Here is a 23,851-nt window from a genome sequence, read left to right as displayed (position 1 = left end):
TAAGAATCAGTGTTCAAAAGTATGGGACTCTTATCCCATGAACAACGAAAAAAATTCAAAGTTGTCGCTATACGGCGCAGTCTGTTGGGTTAGAAGGTTGTGTGAAGGTAAATATGTAAATTGTATTCTTAGACTTGAATTAATGAAGAAATCAGTGCCTTCATTCATAAAAATATAATATATATATTTCTGGCCTAATAATGTATGTAAATAGGCATATTTATCAACGAAAATGTTTTTTTTTTTGTTTTTTTTATTTTTTTTGTCGATTGCTGTTTTGTTTCGGGCTCATACGCATAGATCCATGATTCATCACCTGTGACGATCTTATAAACGTCTGTTGAAGCACCGCGATCGTATTTTTTCAGCATTTCTTTACACCCATCCACACGAGCCTTTTTTTGAGCGATTGGTTAATTGTGCGGCATCCAACGAGAACAAACCTTTTTTACGGCCAGGTGTTCATGCAATATCGAATGTATGCTGGTGGGAGAAATGCATAGACATGCCTCTATCTGAAGATATGTTACATGACGGTCTTGCATTATCAGTTCACGTACGGCATCGATGTTTTCTGGCACAACGGCTGTTTTTGGACGACCTTCACGGAATTCGTCTTTGAGCGAAGCGTCGGCCACGATTGAATTCGTAGTACCAGTTTTTCACAGTGCTATAGGATGGTGCTTCACAGCCATACAAAGATTTTAGTTCATCGATGCACTCTTGTCGTGATAATCCACGTCGAAAGTTGTAAAAATTATCGCACGATAATGCTCACGAGTTAATTCCATTTTTTGGCCGAGATGAATTTTTAAATTCCCTGTAAATAAAACAATTCACGATTAAATGACAAAACGTTCTGAGTGATGTTATGCTAAAAAATGTCAAACTTTCGAATGGAAATGTCAGATTGCACCTGGCAACACTTAGTGTTGCCCTAGGCCAGAATATATATAGCAGCCCTCGTATCTATATTTACTAGAGTAAGGTCTGAATTTCCCACTGGATTTTACAAACTTCGTGGCAAACTTAAAATACCCTGTTCTATATTTATCAGAGTAAGGTCTGAATTTCCCACTGGATTTTACAAACTTCGTGGCAAACTTAATATAGCCTGTTCTGAGCTTTCTGCGACGTCATCTCAACCGGTTGGTCAATTTGTCGCCCCCAATGAATGGAAACTAATCGAGTGAATACCCAAATTGATAACACAAAAAAGTGTGTAAGCGCACAAGTGTTTGTCGCGTGATTGATGAGTTGACACCAACAACAACGACAACAACTAGAAGTCTGATAAAAACTGTCTTAGCACAGTGTAAAGCGGCCTAAAACACTCAAAGCCGTCGGCGGCGCAATAAAATTCCACTCAACGCTACACACTCACACCTCGGTGTGGTTGTTGGCTTTGTTGCTAAAAAGCAGTTCACAGACACTTCATGCAGAATGCCAAATAAAACAAAAGGTGAAACTAGCAAATAGGCTTAGGTCATGAGTTAGGCTGGCGAACAGCTGCTAAAGCACGCTTGGCGGCCGGCTGGCTGGAGGGTTTTATATTCATACATACATACATACAGCTATACAAACATGCATTGGAACTTCATAAAAAATGAAAAATTGTCTACTTGCGTTATTTTTGCACATGGCAAGAGAAAACACACACACCTATCTACATACTCTATATACACTTACGTAATGTATGTAATGCCTTCACAGGCGGAAGTCGTGGGCTTTCACTTTTTCCTTTGCTGTGCGTGGCGTTTTTTCCTTCCTCCATGCTTTTTGCAATTTGTCTGTTGCTTTCTTCTTTGCTTTTTTGTTTTTGCGCACTCGTTTAGTAGGACCAAAGTAGGACTAGGGCAAGGACACTTGCCGTTTGCCAAGCAAATAGGGATAATAGCGGCAGCAGCAGCAGCAGCCAACAAGCGTAGAGGAAGTCCACGTAAGCCAGCCGCAAGCAGCCAGCAAAGCAAAATGTAGGGATGCCGTACAATTTTTTTCGCCCTTTGCTACGAATTTTCTTTCACCTACACCGCCACACACACGCATACAATCTAACGAAAGCACTTTTTCACCGTTTTTAATGTGCGTCGTCGTCGTTGCCGTCGTCGGCAATGTTGCGGGTGTCTGCTGCGCTCGCTGTCTGCGCCAAGTCTAGAATGCCAGAGTTTGCCTGCCCGGCCCCAAACCTCAACCGTCTCAACGTGCGCTCGGCTGGCCTTTAGTCGCTCGCCGGTCTGCTTGGCAGGCAGTGTGGAAGACAGCCTTGCGCCTGATTGCTGGTGTCGTGCCAGTGGTGCTACGGAGTTCAAGTACGCCCGTTGCCCATTTACAAATGGGCTAACCACTTGTTGAGCGGCGCGCCAGGCAAAGACCGAAAACAACGGTGTTGCATGCAACACTCAGCAACACATAATAATGAGAAGAAGAAGAAAGTGTGTGTGAGTGCTGCGTAGTGAGAAGTGGGTGGGTAAGGTCATGAAAGCACATTCACTTACATATTCGCATACAAGCATATACATATGTATACGCATACACACATACTCACATTAATGTCTCTGCCTCACAGGGGCGTTTTTGCGAATGTGCGCGTAAGCGTCTGGACATTAAAATCCGTAAAATCAATAAAATTCAAAATATCCACTCGTTTTAAACGTGAATTTACACAATAAGTTGGTGTGCATGTATTTGTGTATGTGTGTGGATATGCAGCACTACAGCCACAAGTCTGCTGTTTAAATACGCGCCGCTATCGATTTGCTTTTTGGCGAATTTAAAGCGAAAACGTAATAAACGTGTGCTTAAGCGCAATCGAAAGGTGGTAATTTGATCATTTTGATGCTGTGATTTCTTTATTCTTCCTTGCAGTGCGTATAATGTTGGCTCTAATGGCTTTTGATGTGCGAACACTGATTCGTTTCGACAATTCACGCCGATAAGCACAAGAGAATATGGTTAATGGAAACACTTATACATATGAACAAACATATATCTTCAAAAATATTTAAAAAGTGTTTTTTTTTTCATTATAAATAGTATATATACACATTAGGGTAATACTTACATGTTAAAAATTACAAAAGATTTCCAAAATTCCAAACTAGAAACACTTAAAAGTTACTGATTAGGTGACAAAATTGTAATTTTGTTATGATAACAGAGCTCACGATTCTGAGTATACATATGTATATACATATATTATATATATTTTCGAATCGTATGGTATATACGGAAAGCCATTGACAAGAGTTCTTGTTTTTGGAGTATACCTGAACATTTTCACACAGATTTCTCCAGTCCCCGAAGCATTTTTCATAAGCACTTTTTGGGATGACCTTTAGCTCCTTCTGAGAATTTTGCTTTATTTCTTCGGTCGACTGAAAACGGGTTCCACAGAGCGGCAATACCAGGTTGGGGACTAAGATAAAATCACACAGAGCCACGTCTGGTAAATACGATGCTTGATCAATGATATACATTGCATCTTTGGCTTTAAAATCATGGCTTGATTCGATGATGCAAAATCATCTCATAAAATCCATCAATTGTTCTTCCACAATTCCGACCGTTTTCGATAAATTTCCTCACGCTTCAATAAGACCAAATAGAACTCCTTATTGACCATCTGCCCCTCAGAAACAAATTAGTGATGCACCAAACCACGAATATAGAAAAAAGCAGTGAGCTTCACCTTGATTTTTGAACGGCTTTGGCGTGGCTGTTTTGGTTTTGGTTCGTTTTTTGCCTTCTTTTCCGTTGATTGTTGACTTCTTTGCACGGCAAACTCATAAACCCATGTCTCGTCGGCAGTTATAATGCTCTTAATGAATTTGGGATCGGAATTCGCACGATCAAGCATGACCAAAGAGACCTGTTTACGGTACTATTTTTGAAAAAACATCACCTTTACCAAGACGAGTGGAGCAAGAACGCGTTTCATACCGAAAATATCCACGGATATCATTCGAACGGACTCGCGAGAGACGTCGTACTCTCTTGCCATCTTTCTAATACTTGCCTGACGATTTTCAAGCACCATAGTCTTCACTTTTTTACATTTTCATCAGTTGAAGAGAGCAAAGGCCCTCCAGAACGAGGCATGTCTTCAACGATTTCTCTCTCGACTGTCTTTGAAGGCTTGTTACAACTCGTAGGCTTGTGTTTTTGATAAGCCTTTCCCAACATTCGGACACGAAATTTAGAAATACAAAATTTGAGACAAATTCTTTGTTCGATGTTATTATTCATTGTAAAAATCGTAACGCACTACTGTGGTATACCGTCTTAAGCAGTTGCTGTAAAGAAACTTTCAGAGAGATCGCCCTCATATTTAGCAAAGTAATTAAGAACAGTCCAAACGACTTAGTAAAATAATATTGTTCTTTTTTGTTGAAGTATCTTTCAACAGGGGAATTTAAATTAGAATTTCTCGATACTCTTTAGTCAATTTTGGAAAAAGTTGATAGTACTTAATAAAATGAAATAGGTGTTCATTCCGATAATGGAAAACCGACTGGATTGAAAGAATCGGTGTATCAACTTTAAATGAAATATTTTACCTCAAGATCACGAGTTTCAACCAAATTTGGTAATAACATATCCTGATATACTTATACTACATTATGAAGATGGTAGAAATTGGAATACAACCACTCCTACTTCCTTTACCATAAAATTTTATATTCATCTGATTTTATAACTTTACAATATACAAATCAAGCACCATTGAAGCTATTGGAATAATGCCTCTAAAGTATACCATTTCAGGTCCAAAATTAATCGAAAATGTTGATTATAATCCCTTATGTTATAAATGGTTAGTAACTGGTGAATATTTTTCCTAACGCAGATATGTTATGCCTAATATAACGAATCTATATTATACAATTCGTGAGATATTTGCACGAAAATCTGAAAGGACCTCTTTCTAATAATAGTATGATGCCAATGTATCAATCAATACATATGTATGTAAGTTATCTTAACAAGATTAAATGAATGTATAATATTGAATATACTTTAGTACCGAAAACGCTTTTGACTCTTCTACATACTAGTTATACTAATACTTAAATGGTATTCCTAGTTTTCTGACTACCTTTATGCCAAATATGTCGGTGTGTGTATCTTATCTTAATCAAGGTTACCTGAAACATGTTCTCGAGTTTACAAAGTTTAAGTAATGTCAAAAGTTAATACAATGAGTTCAGACCTTCTGCCCACCACCCTAATATAGTACATATATATCTAAACAGTATCGATTAGAACACTCTAGATTTGAAGGTTTTCGATTCAGTACCCGCCGGTGGAAGCAGAGAAAGAGGAAAACCTCCTTTCCGTTGCAGAGATCAGGTGGAAAAGGACCGGGTTGAACTTAGTATCTCGAATTGGCGCCAAACGGCGAAAAGGAAGAAACGACTGGAACGAAGAGAAAAAGTAAAAAATTTATATTATCAGCGAACTATATTATTCAATATTGGATTTTCAAAAAGCTTTAAAAGCCTTATAAAGCTGAAAATATGATTTACTAAAAATAAACAGTGTACATATTGTGATTTCATTGAAATGGAAAATTTATATATTGTATAATAATATAATATAATATAAACAATTAAGGTTATAACTGATAGATAGAAAGCATTCAACTCCGAGTGAAAGCCTTAAGTGGACACTGTAGTAAAAGTACAAACATTTTTCGAGCTCAAATAAAGTATTAAATATTGATATTGTTTTCCCAGTTTCACCTAAAATAATTGAGTGAAAAGGTTAAATAATTTAGCTTGACATATTTTGCTTTAATCAACTGGTATAATTTTAATGGGAGTAATTTTATAGGTGATTTCAACTTTTAAAGTCTATTAGTCATGTTACTGTTTTTCAAAAACCCTATAAAGAGCTTGCATAAGAATCGTTGGATGGTCAAAATAAATTATTTATGATTATTTTTTGGTGAACAACAAGAACTACGCGGTGAACAAGAACGCATTTCATACCCAAAATATCCACCAAAATAAATCGCACGGATTCGCAAGAAATGTTGATCTCTCTTGCCATCTTCTAACACTTTCCTGACGATTCTCACTTGATTTCCTTTATTTTTATAATATTTTCATCATCATCCTATTAATCTCACACAATTAATTCAATTTGGTGTTTATCGGTCTACTTAGGTCGGTTGTGAGGTGACTAAGTCACTCAGACCTTTCCAAATTCCAATAAAAGACCATCAATAACATAAAATAACAAAATCTTTAGGTGTTTTTGCAAAATTCTTGAAATATCTCGAAACGTTTCTTATAACTCTGCATTTGTTTCAGATATACTACATATAAGTACTGTAGGAAAAGATAAAGATAATTAAAAAAATCATGAAAACGTTAAAGAGTACAAAAAGGTACGTCATTACAAACAAGTTTTATTTACATATTGGACCTCGGGGTATTAGATGTAATTTTTTCTAGACTTCCTTAACAGATTCGAACTAATATTTTAACTATAATTTAGCTGAGCTTAGTCTAGAAGCTTTTTAGGGGTCTAGCAAGCAAGTCAATAAAAACCATTTTTTGTTTTTTTGTGATTTTTGATTTTCATTGGAAAAACTAACGAGTTTAAGGCTGCTTTCTCAATGTCGGGTTACCAGGCTTTCTCTCCAGTAAATAGAGTTGTGAGCTTAAAAGAGCGTCCATTTAATATAATATAACTTTCACTGTATTTGTTATTTATGAATTGTTTTTACTATCCTATCTTCTAAGTTGGTTCGAACTGGACAAAGTGTGCTGAGTTTTATAAAAATCGGTTCAGTAGTTTAGGAGTCCATCGCGGACAAACAGCGTGACACGTACTTTTTATGTATAAAGATTTAGTAATATTCTCACAATATAATAAAAATATACCTTTATATTCTTTCGTTTCTTTACAGGTAATGTTTATCTTGCATAAGCTACTCGGGTTCAACAAACGATCTTTGGGAAACTGTAATTTAAGTAAGACCCAAGAACTAATTAGTTTTATATAAGATTTATAATTTTCACTATCGCTTATATATTTTTACATACATACACACTGTATATATGGCATATAAGTATATTTTTATGTACATATGTAGTACGTCTACAGTGAACACACAAAAATATTCATCAACCTTTTCTTTAATTTTATTCTCAACTTGAACCTTTACGCATTCAATCCTTTTTCCAGCAAATTGTTCCTTTTCATTAAACAGACACGAAATGAAGTGTTTAGTGGAATGGAATTCGTGCGCTACCGAATTTTCGGTAGCTGTCAGTTGTTTTACGCAGCTAGCGCATCCGAGCAACACGTCAATGCTCAGGTTTCGACTTGAAATGACATTTGTGAATTTTGAATAAGATTGCCGCAGACAGTTTGGGTTTGCTGCCGGGAGGATGCAGTAAAAATCAAAAGTTAAAAAAAGGAGGAAATTAAAATGAAACAAATTAAAACAAAGAATATAAGGAAATAAAGGCAAAAAATAGAAGTTTCATTAAGTCATCTCATACAACATTTTAAATACACACACTAAAGTTAAGTGGACAAACGAAAGGCACTAAACTTGTTATATAAAAAGGGGGTCTAGAGGTACATAAACGTGAACCCCTACCAAATAAGATTGTAAACCGATGAGATGCTCGTTCTCGAATAATTCAATTATACTGGATAAAGATTTCATCGGATTTAGTACTGAACAAAAAATTATCTTACTTTTTGTTACTAAGCATCGTTCGTATTATATTTGGATTAAAGTAAACCAAAGAGATAAAGATTATTACATTCCGTTTCGAGTAGCTAAGCTCTATAGCTTACAAAATCCTACTTCGTCTAACTTTTAAAAGTAGTTGACAGTGCGCAAATACCGGGAGAGCTGGTTATATGAAAAGAAACCGTGGTTTTAAACCAATCTTGTTAGTTTTCAAAACGATTTCATTATAATTTCATAGGAATATTAGGGCCAATAGTAGATCCCACAAAAGGAAGTCAGGGAGGTACAATCTAGAGGTCTAAGTAAATAATACTTTTTGCCATTACACTTTTGGGAGGGATCATCTGCATGGTATAATTTATGTATGTTAATTGCACTATAAATGGAAAAACATCAACATTCCATTGATAACAAAACACTGAACTCTACGAACATGCAACTCTTATGGTTTCTGAAACTCTCTCACAGAGCTTCAATCAGTTTTCTGGAATAACTTGGTTGTCGGAACTTCATTTTGCCGATTTCACACTATCCCATTGACAAAGAAATTAAATTAGACATCAAACGACAGTTAGTCCTGTCCAACGAAGCCCGTTGGCCACCGAGGATTATATAATAATACCAGCATTTCTAAGAGATTACGATGGAGCAGACGTTCCATTGCCCCCTCTTCGTAGATTTTAAAGCGGTTCGTTCGATGCCAAACGAGGTTTCAGACTTCTTCAATCTACTACTGGAACAAACAATTCGAGCTGCAGAGCTGAATAGAGAAGGTACAATATTTTACATCAGTGTACAACTGCTGGCGTACGCCGATGACATCGATATCATTAGCCGCAACAACCACGCCGTTAGTACTGTTAGCTATTTAAAGTTTCGGGTCTGGTAGTAAACGAAGGTAAGACGAATATTTCCTGTCATCAAACAAATAGTAGTCGCATTCGCAGTTTGGCTGCCACGAGACTGTTTTTGTTGATAATTTTGTCTATTTTGGAACCAGAATTATCACCAGCAACAACTTCAGCCTCGAAATCCGACGTACAATAAATCCTCCTAGCAGGTGCTACTTTGGACTGAGTAGGCAATGTAGAAGTAAAGTTCTCGAGTTCGATGAGTTCTGTTCGATTGAAGGATGATATGTACGAAATGTACGACGATATTGTCATAGTTACACGAATTGGATCAGAGGCGCCTATCTGATTTGTCGGGTTTTTTTGTGAAGCAGGGTGAGTGGACTTGATGCATGATTATCTGGACTGATGGACGTTTAGATATTAGCGGTGTGATCTCCACTAGTCGGAACGTGGAAAAGTTAAGGTTAGCTTCTTGTGTGAATGTGTGTGCATGTAATGTGCGTTTAATGTGTGTATTGGGTCCAACCCCTGGTCACTAGTTTAGAGCTCAACTGGTAGTAGTTTCGACTAGGAGACTTAAACTGGTACCACGGTGAGCAGGAACCCTTGCAGTTCACTCCAACCTGCTCATGCGGACATGTCCATCGGGGAGTATCGCGGTGGTTGTGGTTAAAACCCAAATTGGATATGGAGTTGCATGGCAACCGTGTGTCACACCCAAAATATGGCAGAAGTTTTAGATTAGTCTCGAACCCTACCAAGGTGATTTGTGTGTCCATTCGGCACTGCCAATCGGTAACAGAAATGGCTGGCGTTTCCAGGGCACTAATCAACCCATTGATTTGATCCGCTGTGCTTTTGAGTGCCGTGGGGTAAAGCTGTCGTCAGCAGGTACCCATATTAAACACACAGGACGTTGTATATACACGAACTAATCCCTCACTTTTTGGGGTATCAAACTGAAATTTTACACATGACATTTCCTTACACAGAAGCTGCTCATTTGTCTAAACAGCTGATATTAGACCACTATAGTATATAGCTGATAATACAAACCGGTCGACCAAAATAAAGAAAACATTTTCATTTGACAGGTTATCTTTAGAAACAAAGGCAATGCTATAATATTCGAACAAATTGTTTGGATCGGACCAATGTAGCATAGATCTGCCATACAAAACCAAGTTCCTTTAGTTGTTCTAGATTGTGAAAGGTATTATAGCTTCAGTCCTGCTGAAAGTAATGTATTATTTTTAAATATATGTATATATGTACGTACATAATTTATGATTTTCAACTACAATATTTATCGAAAAGTAGTTGAATGAGCCACAAGTATGGCTGACAGGCGTTAATATAGATTATAATTCCTCTGCTATTAAGGCAATCATTTGTAAATAGTTTAACGGCGTGCTGCTGCTACCAAGAAGCTTATGTATATATACATATGTGTGTGTGTGCTTTTGTACATATCTATATCTAAGTATGTATGTAGCGGCCGTCATCAAACAGTCTCCAAACACACCGTGTGCTTCACCAATTACCCACTCAGCCCACGCACAACAACAACAACAGCAAACAATAAAAGCAACAAGCAATAGCCAACAGTGACAGTAAACCACATATGTGTCAGCATTTATTCGCATCACTTTTGTAGCAACATGTTGTAATTGCAGTTGAAGACATTGTCCGACGCAATGACGACCTACACAGGCAACACGACGCACAGCTAGGCAGCGGCAGCAACAGCTGAGCACATGTGCAAGGACGCAGTAACTCATAGATATGTGTGTGAGTATATGCCTCTAGTTGACCAACATCATCAGCAGCCACTGATGCATTCCCACAGTCCACTCAGCGACAATAAATAAACACCCGAAAAAAGTGGACTTGAAGCGACCATTACGGCGTCACAACAATGGCACGTCACAACATCAGCAAGCATCACAGAGAATAGCAGCAACAACAACAACAAGAATTACAACAACAAAAATAACAGCAGTTGCGCATCATTGCTACCAAAAACAACAACACACACGTCTAAAAATTTAGCAACATTTTCTATGTCATCCCCTTTACATTGCCGCTGTAGCTCCAGCTACCCCTTGGACCAACCGCCCCATTCAGTTTCTATTAAGCGAAAATTGTTGCCACAATTCATGAAGCATTTTAGTGCGTTCGGCGCACTCATACACCTACAGATACACACACATATGAACATATATGGACTTCCACACTAGTCACAACTGGAGCTGTGGGCCAAATCCCAATGGTCTAACCAGTTACCCACTGTAGTTACAGCATTCACCAACAAAACGTCATCTAACGCAATACACCAGCTCCTCCAACCACACCAGCAGCCCAATGTGCGCCGTATATGTGGCAGCAACCACGGCAGGCAGCGCTGCAGCACACGTGACACACTCAGTCCTCCGACAAAATGATGAAATTGTGGCAACTAGTATTTTAGGCGTTTGAGCCGCTGCAACGTAGGAGCTGGCGTGCTGCGCTGTTGGTGAGGCGGGTGTTGGCTATTACACATGGCCTGGCTATAGTTGCACTCACATGTGTACGTGTGTGTGTGTGTGTTGGTGTGTGCAGCCAAAGTGGTTGATAGCTTGAAAAACTGTTTTTGCACAGCCGTCAAAATGCATTGCGGTGTGACAGACCGCAAAATGCATCATCACCAACATGAGCGATGAATGTTTGCGTTGATGTGTCCATTTTTTTCCACCTCGTCTGACACAATTTTCCTTCTGCTGGTGTTGATTGTTTTACCTTTTTTCATCTGGAATGCTTTTTTCTATTTTTTCCCCCGGCAGTGTAACGGTTCATAGTGGCGATTTTTAGATACTGAGTATGAATGAATGTTTTTCGGTGCATGATTTAAGGGTTTAATAATTTAAAATGTGGTTAGGAAAGTGAGAGCCTAATAAATCGAAAGTCACTACCTAAATTTGATTAAAAAATTAGTTGAAAAGGGACGGCAGAAGTAAACAATACTTGGAGGTCACTAGCGCAATTTTTTTGAAAAATATTGGAACAAAAGTGAAGGTAGAAGTGATAACCTATGAATTTTAGCAGTGCTTGAGAGGCACTTCCATATAAAAACAAAAAAATGCCAAAAACGGAGAGGACAAAATAATTACAAAATTTTCATTGAGAAGATTATAGTTATTAGATTAGGTTAGTCTGGTATGCTAATTAGACACCCATAGACTAGTTTTGGTTCTTTGCGATACCAGATGGAGTTCAGTTACTAGGTCTATTCTTTCGAATACCTGCGCTTAACGCGAAATTCAACAGACTCTGTGGCCTTGTTGTCGATTCCTCCTCCAATATCATGCCGTGTCGACCCAGATGCTTGCAGTGTAGTCTTTCCAATGCGGTACAAGTGCACAAGAGTTGCTCCATTGTTTTCCTGTTGCTTTGCTCTAAACATTGTCTGCAATCTGCTCGATCTGTCTGCCCCATTCTGCGGGCATATGTCGCCACCAGACAGTGACCAGTTAGTTTTCCGATCATGTTCCAGTCTCTTTTATCGAGTACCAATATTAATTTTGTTTACTTCTGATCTACCGTTTTCCACATGGCTTTTGTAGTTTTGCACCTACTTAGCTCGTTCGATCGGGTTTTGATTTTCTTTACCAAGCTTCTGTTCAGATCGCTTATAGACAACGCATGGGTTGCCCAATGTTGATCACGTTTTCAAGTGTAGGCCGTACACCATTATTGGCAATCTTGACCACAATTTCTTTGCCCTCGATGCCTTTTTAAAATTGAAGTCGCTTGCTTCTTTCCACTGTTTCCGAAAACACTTTTAGTTATAGAATATTTTCGTTTCAGAACTACTAAAGATCATAATAGCATATCTACAAGCACTCGTATTTACTTCCTTTAGAGAAATTACATTGAAAAATTTCGATCGAATCTCATCTCTCATGTACTTGTATATTGTTGAACATGTATATATATAATATAACTTTACATTTATATAGTTCAAGTTCCGTTTATTGTACATATAATTAGAAGACAAAAGTATGCGGTTATATTGTTCGAACAAGCTCCAGACAAAGTTCGTCTCAGATGTTTTTAGTCAGTTTTAATAATGAACAAATGTTAGGTTACCTTAGGTTAGATGATCGACGGCGATCACACTTAGACTAATATACAAAGGACTACTTATGTGAAGCCACATAAAACTCCTGTTGTTGGAAATCAGCTATTGGCAAAAACCTATCACTTAGGTGATTTATTTATATTTCCGCTTTTTCACCTGGGTATCAAAAATTATTACCCATTCTATTCTTTAGATAGTGAGACTATAGTAACATGCAAGTTCATAAGCCTTGCAATATCCAGCATACAGCTATGGACAGGCAACCAAAGTCTGATCTCGTAGTAATCCGATGGCAGAGATAAGAAGTCTGGATACGCCTTCACTAATCCTTTATGGTAGCCGCGTCCGCTTAAAAAAAGGCACAACGGTCAGGAAGCTTAAGTTGATGCATAGTTCACGTAGTATCATTCTTAAAAAAACTTCACATCCCTCTTCTCAACCGGGTCATTCCCTCCCATACTTCCGATTGAAGATATGTGAGCATAGAAACGATGGTCAGGACGCACAAAAGTAAGTATCAAAGTGGTAATATCCACTTTAGTGTTGAGCTGTTTAGTCAAAGGGACCGAAACCCATATCGTCGTCTTCCTCGGACTCCGACTCCACCTTTTTGGCTTCTTCCTTCTTTTCGGCAGCAGCGCCAGCACGAGCAGCTGGAGCAGAGGCAACCGCAACAGCAACAAACTTGCTGGGGTCCCTGATGAACTCTTTGATGGTAGCAACTTCCTTCCTGTCCCTTTCGGTGACAGCAGCAATAGCCAATAGATTCTTGTAACCATTGGCAACATGTAAACAGATTTATAGAAATGGTAACGGAACAGTGAGGTCAGGTAAGGTTAGTCTTTGAAATTATTGTCTATGTATGTACTCTTCTTCTCTGGCTCTGATAGTAGTATTTCAGGTGCTCAGAGAGTATGCCCTCCACCATGCAAATACACAATAAAGTAATATTGGCTAACGTGGTTTCATAAAGCCAATATACAACTGTCGGGGAGAAGTCTTAACTCTTTCAAATATATGTTCTACATTAGAACTATACCTTATACCTTAACATATAGTAAAATAATAATTTCATTATACTCTCGCAACAATGTTGCTAACGAGAGTATTATAGTTTTATTCACATAACGGTTGTTTGTAAGTCCTAAAACTAAAAGAGTCAGATATAGGGTTATATATACCAAAGTGATCAGGGTGACGAGTAGAGTCGAAATCCGAATGTCTGTCTGTCCGTCCGTCCGTCTGTCCGTCCGTCTGTTCCGTGCGTCCGTCCGTGCAAGCTGTAAGTAAAAATTGAGATATCATGATGAAACTTGGTACACGTATTCCTTGGCTCCATAAGAAGGTTAGAAAGTTCGAAGATGGGCAAAATCGGCGCCGCACTGCCACGCCCACAAAATGGCGGAAACCGAAAACCTATAAAGTGTCATAACTAAGCCATAAATAAAGATATTAAAGTGAAATTTGGCACAAAGGATCGCATTAGGGGGGGGGGCATATTTGGACCCAATAGTTTTGGAAAAGTGGGCGTGGCCCCGCCCCCTACTAAGTTTTTTGTACATATCTCGGAAACTACTATAGCTATGTCAACCAAACTCTACAGAGCCGTTTTTTTCAGGCATTTCCATACACAGTTCAAAAATGGAAGAAATCGGATATTAACCACGCCCACCTCCCATACAAAGGTTATGTTGAAAATCACTAAAAGTGCGTTAACCGACTAATAAAAAACGTCAGAAACACTAAATTTTACGGAAGAAGTGGCAGAAGGAAGCTGCACCCAGGCTTTTTTTAAAATTTGAAAATGGGCGTAGCGCCGCCCACTTATGGACCAAAAACCATATCTCAGGAACTACTAGACCGATTTCAATGAAATTCGGTATATAATATTTTCTTAACACCCTGATGACATGTACGAAATATGGGTGAAATCGGTTCACAACCACGCCTTCTTCCAATATAAAGCTATTTTGAATTCCATCTGATGCCTTCTCTGTATAATACGAGTATAAACATTAGAAACCAATGATGATAGCGGAATAAAACTTTACAAAAATACGGTATTTGAAACATATTTAAATGACGGATAATGAAATCTCGATTATCACTTTACCATGCGAGAGTATAAAATGTGACACCCGAACTTAGCCCTTCCTTACTTGTTTTTATTCAAATTTGATCTAAAATGTACTCGTACAGCTCATCGTAAAGCTCATGGTTCCATCGAATGCGATATTCGCCGTTGCCAAAGCGCAAAAGACCATAAATCTTCCGTAGAACTTTTCTCTCGAAAAGTCGTAGCACCGACTCATCAGATGTTAACATCGTACATGCCTTTGCACCATATAGCAGGACGGGAATAATGCCTGACTTACGGAGTTTGGTCTTTGTTCGTCGTTTGGTGATCACCAATCCTAATATTTCCTACGGTTTCTTTGGTACAGGAAGAAAATCCGTATTTTCTTGGTAAAGGGCCGAAGTTCTAACCCTATTTGGATCCATTAGTAAATAAAATGTACCGAAGAAAAATGTATTTTTCTTTAAAAACCAACAAGGGACTTTGTCTAATATGAAAAGCCACCCACGAACGAGATGCTGAGACATATAGGTAGACATATCGCTCTAGCAAAAATATCAATGATATTTGTATGTATGTATATCTACAATAAACCACGAAGAAGAAGAAATTCTATTTTTAGTATCTTAGATAAAAAATAATAAGTTTTGGGTTTATTTAGTTTAGCTTAAGTGTGGTATTCGTAAGTGCTTTCCTGGAATATTCGTATCAATAACACTATCGTCAAACCCACAATGTGTCCGCAAACGGAGTATACATATGTATCACACCGCCTTTTTGTTAGTGAGTGATGTTTTTATGAAACATACCCAGAAGGAATATGTCTATTTTGATGTAGTGCAGAAATGGTTTCACAAGAACATCGGAAAATTAAATTATTAAATAACCTTTGGGACAAAGAAAAATATTTTTTTTTTTATAGACCTCACTGGTAGTAGTGGTAAATAGTCTAGATAGTAGATTTTGGTATAAATCCACACCAAACCAGTGTACTTTCCCACAGGGTATCCAGTGCAACATACAATTTTTGTTATCGTAATTGTTGAAGCACCACAGCGGTAATGAATGGTTGATTGAATGCAGATTTTTTCTTCGTTTCGGTACGCAACTCGCAACAAAGGTGATTTCTGTTGATTTGGAGCAACACTGTTGACAGTGACATTGATAATATTGAGACTGTTGAGTGACTTGAATGATTTCAAGTGTAAATGCGATCAGACAGCAACAACAGTGCGACGAACACCATCAACAGCTTTGCCGGTCATAATGCATTGATTTGTACTTTGATTATCGGGCGATGTAAGATTCCACGAAATCATGCAACGCGAAGTGTAATGCTGATTTAACGCAAGCGTGACTTTGTGTATATGTGTATGTATGTATGTGCCTACTCATAATGACAGCATTGCTGTTGATATTGATGTAGATGACGATGACGAAGATTCGGAGGGATTTGATGTGTGCATTTGACATTATCGAGTGGTGCTTGTACCGGACGCGCAATCTCTTATATATGTATTTGCATTAGGGTGTGTCTTAAAGGCGAAAAATATTGTTATATCAGATTTTTAAGATATACATACATAAATGTTTAATAAAATTATTATAAGAGTAATTTCGAAACTGAATAAAATTATTAAGGTTTAACTTAAATCGAGTGGGTTATAGGGGTGTTTGAAATATCAACGTTAAATTTTTTACTAAATGCTAAATTTATTTCAAGTAAAACGAAAAAAGATTAAAAGGATTTAGTTCTTTTATTTGAAGATTACCTCAGATTTGGATACAGGTCAGATTCTTCTTCAGTTCTAAATATAGCGACATATAATATTTGTAATTATAATTTATGAAAATATGTCCGATACTACTCTAAATTTTAAAATATTTATTTTTTCTATGAACGAATTTTAGATTATAAATTTACCGCGCTGTGAAGCATGCAGTACTTGCCTATAAATTAAATGTTGATATACTTACATATGTACATATACAGGTAAACAGTAGTTAAAAAAACAACAAAACCTGTTACTATATTTTGAGACTTTCATTATAATGTAGGATATACATGTGAGACATAGAACCAGTTTAGTATTGATAGTATTGACCCAAGGATCGAAATTTGAAAATCTCTTCTGAGTTATATTGTCTTAATTTTTAAGCACCTGCCTAATATGCTGAATAATTAATTAATATATGCCTGCTTATTTTATCACAAATAATGAGAAAGATAGATATTTCCTAAATCGTGTAAAATGTTTTCATACATTTAAGGACCACCTTAATATGATAATAAGTAAACACTATAAAATATATGCACAGTTTATTTAAATATACATTCAGATTAGTATACAAAAATTGAAGATTTTAAGAAAATATTAATTTAGAACCACCCTAATATGATAAAAATGTAAATAATATATTAGCAGTTTATTTTAGCAATTACAATGAATATGAAAGAAACAGTTATTCAAATATTCCCACACATTTAGATCACCCTAATGTGATAAAATTATTTTCAGATAATAATATTGAAAAAAATCCAAATTCGTATCATAATATTTACACAAAATTAATATCACTCTAATATGATAAAAATGTAAATTGTATATGTATACACCGTGTATTTTAATAAAAATAATGAAGATCTAAGAGATTTGAAAAATCTTATGAAAATATCTCTACACATTTAAAAAACACCGTAATATGTTAAAAAAAAGTAAATAATATATAACATATGAACCGTTTGTTTTAATATCTCTTTTAATGCTAGTAATGAAAAAAAATGGAAAATGGAAGGAAAATATAGATCCATATATACAAAATTAATAACAACCCTAATATATTAAAAAATAAGTAAAATATAATCCGTTTCTTTTAATATCTCTTCAGATGATAATAATAAAAAAATTCGAAAATCGTATGAAAATATCTCTACACATTTAATGACCACCCTAATATAATAATTTTATTTAGAGATAATATTTTAGTACTATTTTAGAGCATAAGGAAAAACTAAATTTTAAATTATGTTAAAATTTCCTCATACAGTTAGAGACCACCCTAATATGATAAAGAAGAATATTTGAGCTCAAATAATGAATATGAAAGACTTTTCGAAAATCTTGTGAAAATATCCCCATATATTAAGAGACCACCCTAATATAAGAAAAAGGTAAATAATTTAAAATATTTGCTCCTTTTATTTTAAAATCTCTTCAGATTATAATATCCACAAATACTTCTAAAATCTTTTTTACACGCATTTAAAGACCACCCTAATACAAACATTTGGAATTAATATGCACAATTCGATTATTTTAGTATTAGTTTAGAGTATAAGATTAAAAAAAATATATTTTAAATATTTGTAAAACCACCCTAATGTTTGTATGTATGTATGTATATGCTGCCACTGTATGAGAAAGTTAGTATTTCTTTGTAAGCCGCAAGCGTATATTGCTCTCTGATAGGCTTAATGGCTAAAAAAAATAAATTTTTACGCAACAATTGCAGCAAATAACGGTAAACGGTTAGCGAAAACACCACCACATTTCATTACCAAACAATTGGAATCACCGTTATGCCTACATTCAGCGCTACTGTTCCCATCTACGCTAATCTGTGGCCCAAAGATCAAAGCGTTTTAGTGCCAAAGGATTGATTAAGCTAATTCGTCGGCAAAACGTCTTCAATGAAGCGTAAGCGACTCTGCTAACTGCAGAGTGGAAAAAAACCATGTTTCGAATCAACCACAAACTGAAGCAACACATTTGAATATGTTTGAGTGAGGTTTCCATCTGTTTTCGACATAATTACCACAAATGCAAAATGTGAAATACTGAAATTGTTCGTAGTCCAATTTTATGGTAGCTACTAGCTGGTAGAATTTAAGTAGGTATATATTAATGTATGTATATCTTTACGTTTATATGTTTGTATGCATATATGGATGTACGTACATATTTGTGTATGGTATGTCCATTGGTTGTGGCTACTGCTCTAATGCGCATCAAAAACGCATCAAAGATGTGCAAATGCTCATATTTCAAAGGTTGCTCCATACAACATGTATGCATGTGTGCGTGTGTGTGTTTGTATTTGAAATTCTACTCGTATTTGTATAAAAGCTTTGCTTTGAACATCAAAACTCACAGCTGAGTACATGGTTGGGTATTGGCAGGACGTGGAAGTGTTATCTGATTTTCAGCGGGGTTGTTTGTTAAGATATTCGTTACGACTCTAGCGTGTGTGTTAACCCTTTCATTTATAATAGGGCTCTAAAATTGGTTTGCAATATAATCAATAATGAGATTGTAACATTGACAATGAAAACTTGCCAATAATATTTTTAGTTAGGGATATTAAATTAATCCTTAAACCTTCCACTAAATTTTAGCTTTATTTTCCAGCAGCTTCCAGGACTTTGATAAAAGTAGTTGGTGTACAGTAATGGTTATCCGAAGCTTAATTACATCCGAAAAAATAAATTTCCTCGAGTTCTCTGCAGCCTTAGTCTAGATTAATAATATATTTCTATGCATCATCATAATCGTGAAAAGAGCTAACCTCTAAACATTACCTTCGGTGAACCGAAGCTCAAGATATTTGAAAACACAAAAATGAAGGGTGTGTCATTTCGAGGTTCCCTACTTTTTTAAAGAAAAAAACAGAAACTTCAAATTTAATCGGGAATGTTTTTTATCTTTCGAAAGAACATTCCTTGGCATTTATTTTTTGAAGGTTTTCAAATGTTGGCCGGGGGAACGTCTTAGATGTTCCATCCGTTGAGTTCAATTTTCGTCGTTGCCGAAATAGGCCTCATCGCTGAAAAAAATTAGGATCGATCTTCTTGGAACTTTTCAAGAGCCAATAGAGCAAAGATGTGTCGCTTGGGAAGGACGAGAGCTTCAGTTCTTGCATAAGCTCTATTTTATATGCTTACAATTTAAGATCTCGACGCAAAATGCGCCAATTTGTTCTATAAGTCAGTCCGAGTTGCTGCGAACAGCGCCGAATCGACTCTCCACGGTCTTCTTACACACTCCCAGTTACAGCTGCTATATTTTATTCACTACGTGCTGTCCGTGATCTATTCGGTCGGATATTACCCAACAATGAATACTGGGTCTCAAGATGGGTGATGGTGAGCGAATAGTACGCTCAGTAGGCTGATTATGTCAACCATAAAAAGTTCAGCGATTGGTAATCATTGTTCAGACGCAAGTCTTTCCACGATGAAATGTCAAAACAAAACAAAAATAACAGAGAGTTGGACATGACTCTCGCGTGATCTGTCAAATAGGGCTATTAAAAAAAGATACGTCTACTTGGATTACCCTTTGAAACATAATGACAATACCTAATATTTATAAAAACTTAAATTCTTGGTCATAACCTTAAATTTAGGAGCGGATCCAAAAACAGTTTTTTTGGGGGAAAATAAACATTTAAGTACTTGAAACATGAAGATTATTATATTAAATATAGTGGTCTTTATACAGTTTAATATAATGGTGGAAATTTTTCAAATCGACTCTCTAATATCAAATCCTACTAATTTGAAAAAAAACAATGAAGCAATCTTTATTGCAATGTATAATATTGTCATCAGTTTGAGTACTGAATAGAAAAATTTCACAAGAGAAAACGATGTGAACTAAATTTTGAGAATCTTTCGAGAACTTCTTTTGCAGTGACTTCAATGTCATGATGCGTGTGCAGCAACGACAGGGGATCAATCGAAATGTCGAAAAAGAGTGTTTAGCTAGCATCCGTCACAGGAAGTGTGCAGAATATGTGACAAAACTATGAATTATGGAGTATAGGTCTACTTAGTAGTTCTTCAACGCTTCCAATGCAGTAGTCGGTAACTTGTTTTTTTTTGAATTTTGCGTCTGCCCCCCAATGTCACTGCCAGTGATCAAGTTCACCTTTGAGCTTCAAACCTCGCACGACGTTGTCATTATTCAAAAGGTCTTTGTTAATAAGATTTTCCATTTCTTTGCTTTTCAAAGCACATACTTTTTCTGGAAGCAGCAAACTCAGTTGAAATCCATCCAATAGTTCTTCAAAACTTCGCCCATTGTATTCAATAGAGGAATGTACGCTGAGATCTTGTAGTATTCTTCGCAAGTTCTCACGCAGAAATTTTCGGGTTTTGTTTGTCGGCCGCAGACTCTTGGTTTTTCTTAGTCAGCTTTCATTTCTGCCGCTATTTTTTTCGTGTATGAATAAATGGATCGAAAATGTTCCTCAGCTTTTTGTCTTCGAGTTCGAAAGGTTACGAGTGTCGTATCTTTCAAATTTGATGTCTTTGCCAGATCAATCGATTCCTTCTGAGGAATCACGCTGAATGAATGAGTTAAAGATAGAATATGCGCTGAATGCAGCATCTATTTCAAGTTCTCTATCAAGCCGCGTTGCTCAATTTTAGCACTTTTAGTTTTGGATCTGATTGGATGTGTTAACAATTTAATCTGCATACACTTTGTAACTTCAGTGTTATCTTAGCATTATTTCTTAAATTCAGATATAGAGTTAAATTACACGCGTTTTATTTCTTCTTGAGATGTTAAAAATAATAAAAAACTTCGTTTGAAACAATTTTCATGTGAGTCTGGCAATATCACACAAACAATATCCATCTTCATAACTCTGCCAAGAAATATATGCTATATGTGGAATGTAAAGAAAAAACTGAATTGGAACCATAAACTGTTGATCCATACTTTATTTACATAGCAATCTATTTTGATTAAAAGCATGTACTTCGATACGAAATCATTTGATACAACAAACAACGTTTGGTAAAGTAATGCAAACACTTCAAAAATTGCTGATCACATGATCTGTCATATCCGCAAAGCGCATCAACAAACTGACAAACGAATACACGGAAAACAAACGAAAATAATAATTTGAAAGATAGAAAGAAAGAAGAGAAGAAACGCTGTAACCCATATTGAAAGATATTCGAAATGACTGACTTGAAGTTTGTTTAACTGAATGTTGATTGATTGAAGAAATGATTTTTGATTTTTGCGTGCGCTGCGTCGGACCTGTCAATTCAGTTTCGGCTCAACATTTAACGCTCGTAAGAGCAGCGGCTAAATGTGTTTGTGTGTGGTGGAAATCGTGATGCGCGTGTAATTCTTATGATTTCCCTAAGATTTTTATATGATTTTATTTATTTTTTATTTTTACTTTAATTGTTTGTTGCGCATGTTGTTGTTGTAAGGCGAGCGCACTGTAATTGAATGACTTTTCACTTTACTTTTGAATATGTAACTTGAAATGCCAATGAACACTTAAAATTTTGAATGCTGCATGAGCATAAGATTTGACGGACAATCAAGTTTTGAGCGTTTTGAGTGAGTTGTTCGATTTCGATTTCGAAATGTTGCATGTAAGTAAATAAATAAACATAACGGTGGGTAAACAAATGTATATATCAATCACTCAAATACATATATATGTATATTTAAATATTTTCCAATATCTAGTTATGTCTCTTTTTTATAATTGTTCGTTGGAAATTTCAACTGTCATCATTGAATTATTTTGTTACCAGAAATCCGAAAATCCCCACTTCGTTTCCAAAGCAGAGCCAAAAATGTCGCCGCAATGTCAATGTATCACGCGCATTGTTGCGCTGTTGCGTGATTATGCAGACCATGATTTGCAGTAGGTTGTACTCACTTCATCGGACGCGCTTGTGTAGTCGTTCGTGCAAGAGCACTGCATGTTTTAACTGTGCGCAGCTATCAACAATTCGTCGATAAACATCCACTTGGCATCTTAGTTTTGTGTGAAGCTGGGCCGCCCTTACCGCTGTCACTACCGATTGCCAATACAATAGAAGAACGCAAATACAGTGATGGGCACACAAATGGTGGAGCTAAAGAAAATTATACTTTTTTGTGCTATCGGTCTTACAAAGTGGCGAATTAAAGATGCAATTGATATGAGTGAAGTAAACTGGCATAAAGAAATAAGGAATGAATAAGTGACAGTTAAACCATTTTTCTATACGACAGATCTTGCAGAGTGGCAAAACAAACACACAACTGGTATAAATGGATTCAATTGGCATAAAAAAATGAATTATCAACAAAAAGTAGTTTCACCATTTTTCAATACAATAGACCTTGAAGGATAGCGCATCAAATATAAAGCGAGTATAAGTACTTAGAATAAAGTGGTATAAAAAATTACCAAAAAGCCGGTTAACCGCTTTTCTAAGAGATAGACCTTGCAGAGTAGCGGATCGACCAAACAGCAACTGGTATTAGTAAGATAAACTGGTGTAAAAAATAATGAAGAATGCACAATGAATATACAAGAAGTAGGTTAACAATTTACTGTACGAGAAACCTTTCATAGTGGCAAATCAAACTGGTATAAGTATAATAAGCTGGTATAAAAAATTAAATAATGAACAAGGGTCAGTTTAACTATTTCCCATACTAAAGAACTTGCAGAATGACTAATCGAATACAGAACTGGTATAAATGGAATAAACTGGCCGAACGAAGTATAGAATGAATAAGCGACAGGTTTCAACACGACTGACTTTGCAGGGTGGATACTTCAGATAAAAAACAGGTTTAAGTAAAAAAAACTAAAGAAGTAGTTTAACTTATTGCTGTACAATATACCTTACAAAATAGTTAATCGAACTGGTATATGTAGGTATAAAAAATAAATAATGAAAAATTTATTTCCCACACGATAGAGCTCGCAGAGTGGCGGCTCAAACACACGTCTGGTATAAACAAAATAATCTGGTCTAACCAACTGGTCTAATGAACTGATCCAACGATCTAGAATTAACTAGAGGCAGTTAAACCACGTTACTATACGAAAGACTTTGCAGAATGGCCTCTTGAGATGAACAATTGGTATAAGTAAAATAAACTGGTATAAAAAATAAAGAATGAAGAAGGCGTAATTTAACTATTTTCTGAACAATATATCTGACAAAGTGGCGAATCGAAGAGATAATTAAAAATAACAAAAATAAACTGTTCAAATACTTTTCTATACGATAGACCTTGTAGAGTGCCGCATCGAGCACACAACTGGTA

General features: G+C 36.3%; 1 protein-coding gene across 1 annotated transcript; it reads right to left on the bottom strand.

Moving 5' to 3' along the window:
* Positions 1-13,240: 13,240 nt before the first annotated feature.
* Positions 13,241-13,477, bottom strand: LOC120768847 (60S acidic ribosomal protein P0-like; the record flags this gene model as incomplete). Its single annotated transcript, XM_040095598.1, has 1 exon — positions 13,241-13,477. A coding segment is annotated over one exon (237 nt), but the record flags the coding sequence as incomplete, so codon positions are not given.
* Between the last annotated feature and the right edge of the window lie 10,374 nt (positions 13,478-23,851).

The sequence above is a fragment of the Bactrocera tryoni genome, chromosome 2 (genome assembly GCF_016617805.1).
Source record: "Bactrocera tryoni isolate S06 chromosome 2, CSIRO_BtryS06_freeze2, whole genome shotgun sequence".
In the NCBI taxonomy this organism is placed as follows: Eukaryota; Metazoa; Arthropoda; class Insecta; order Diptera; family Tephritidae; genus Bactrocera; species Bactrocera tryoni.
Note: the sequence above shows the minus strand (reverse complement) of the source record. Positions and strands in the feature narration are given on the sequence as shown.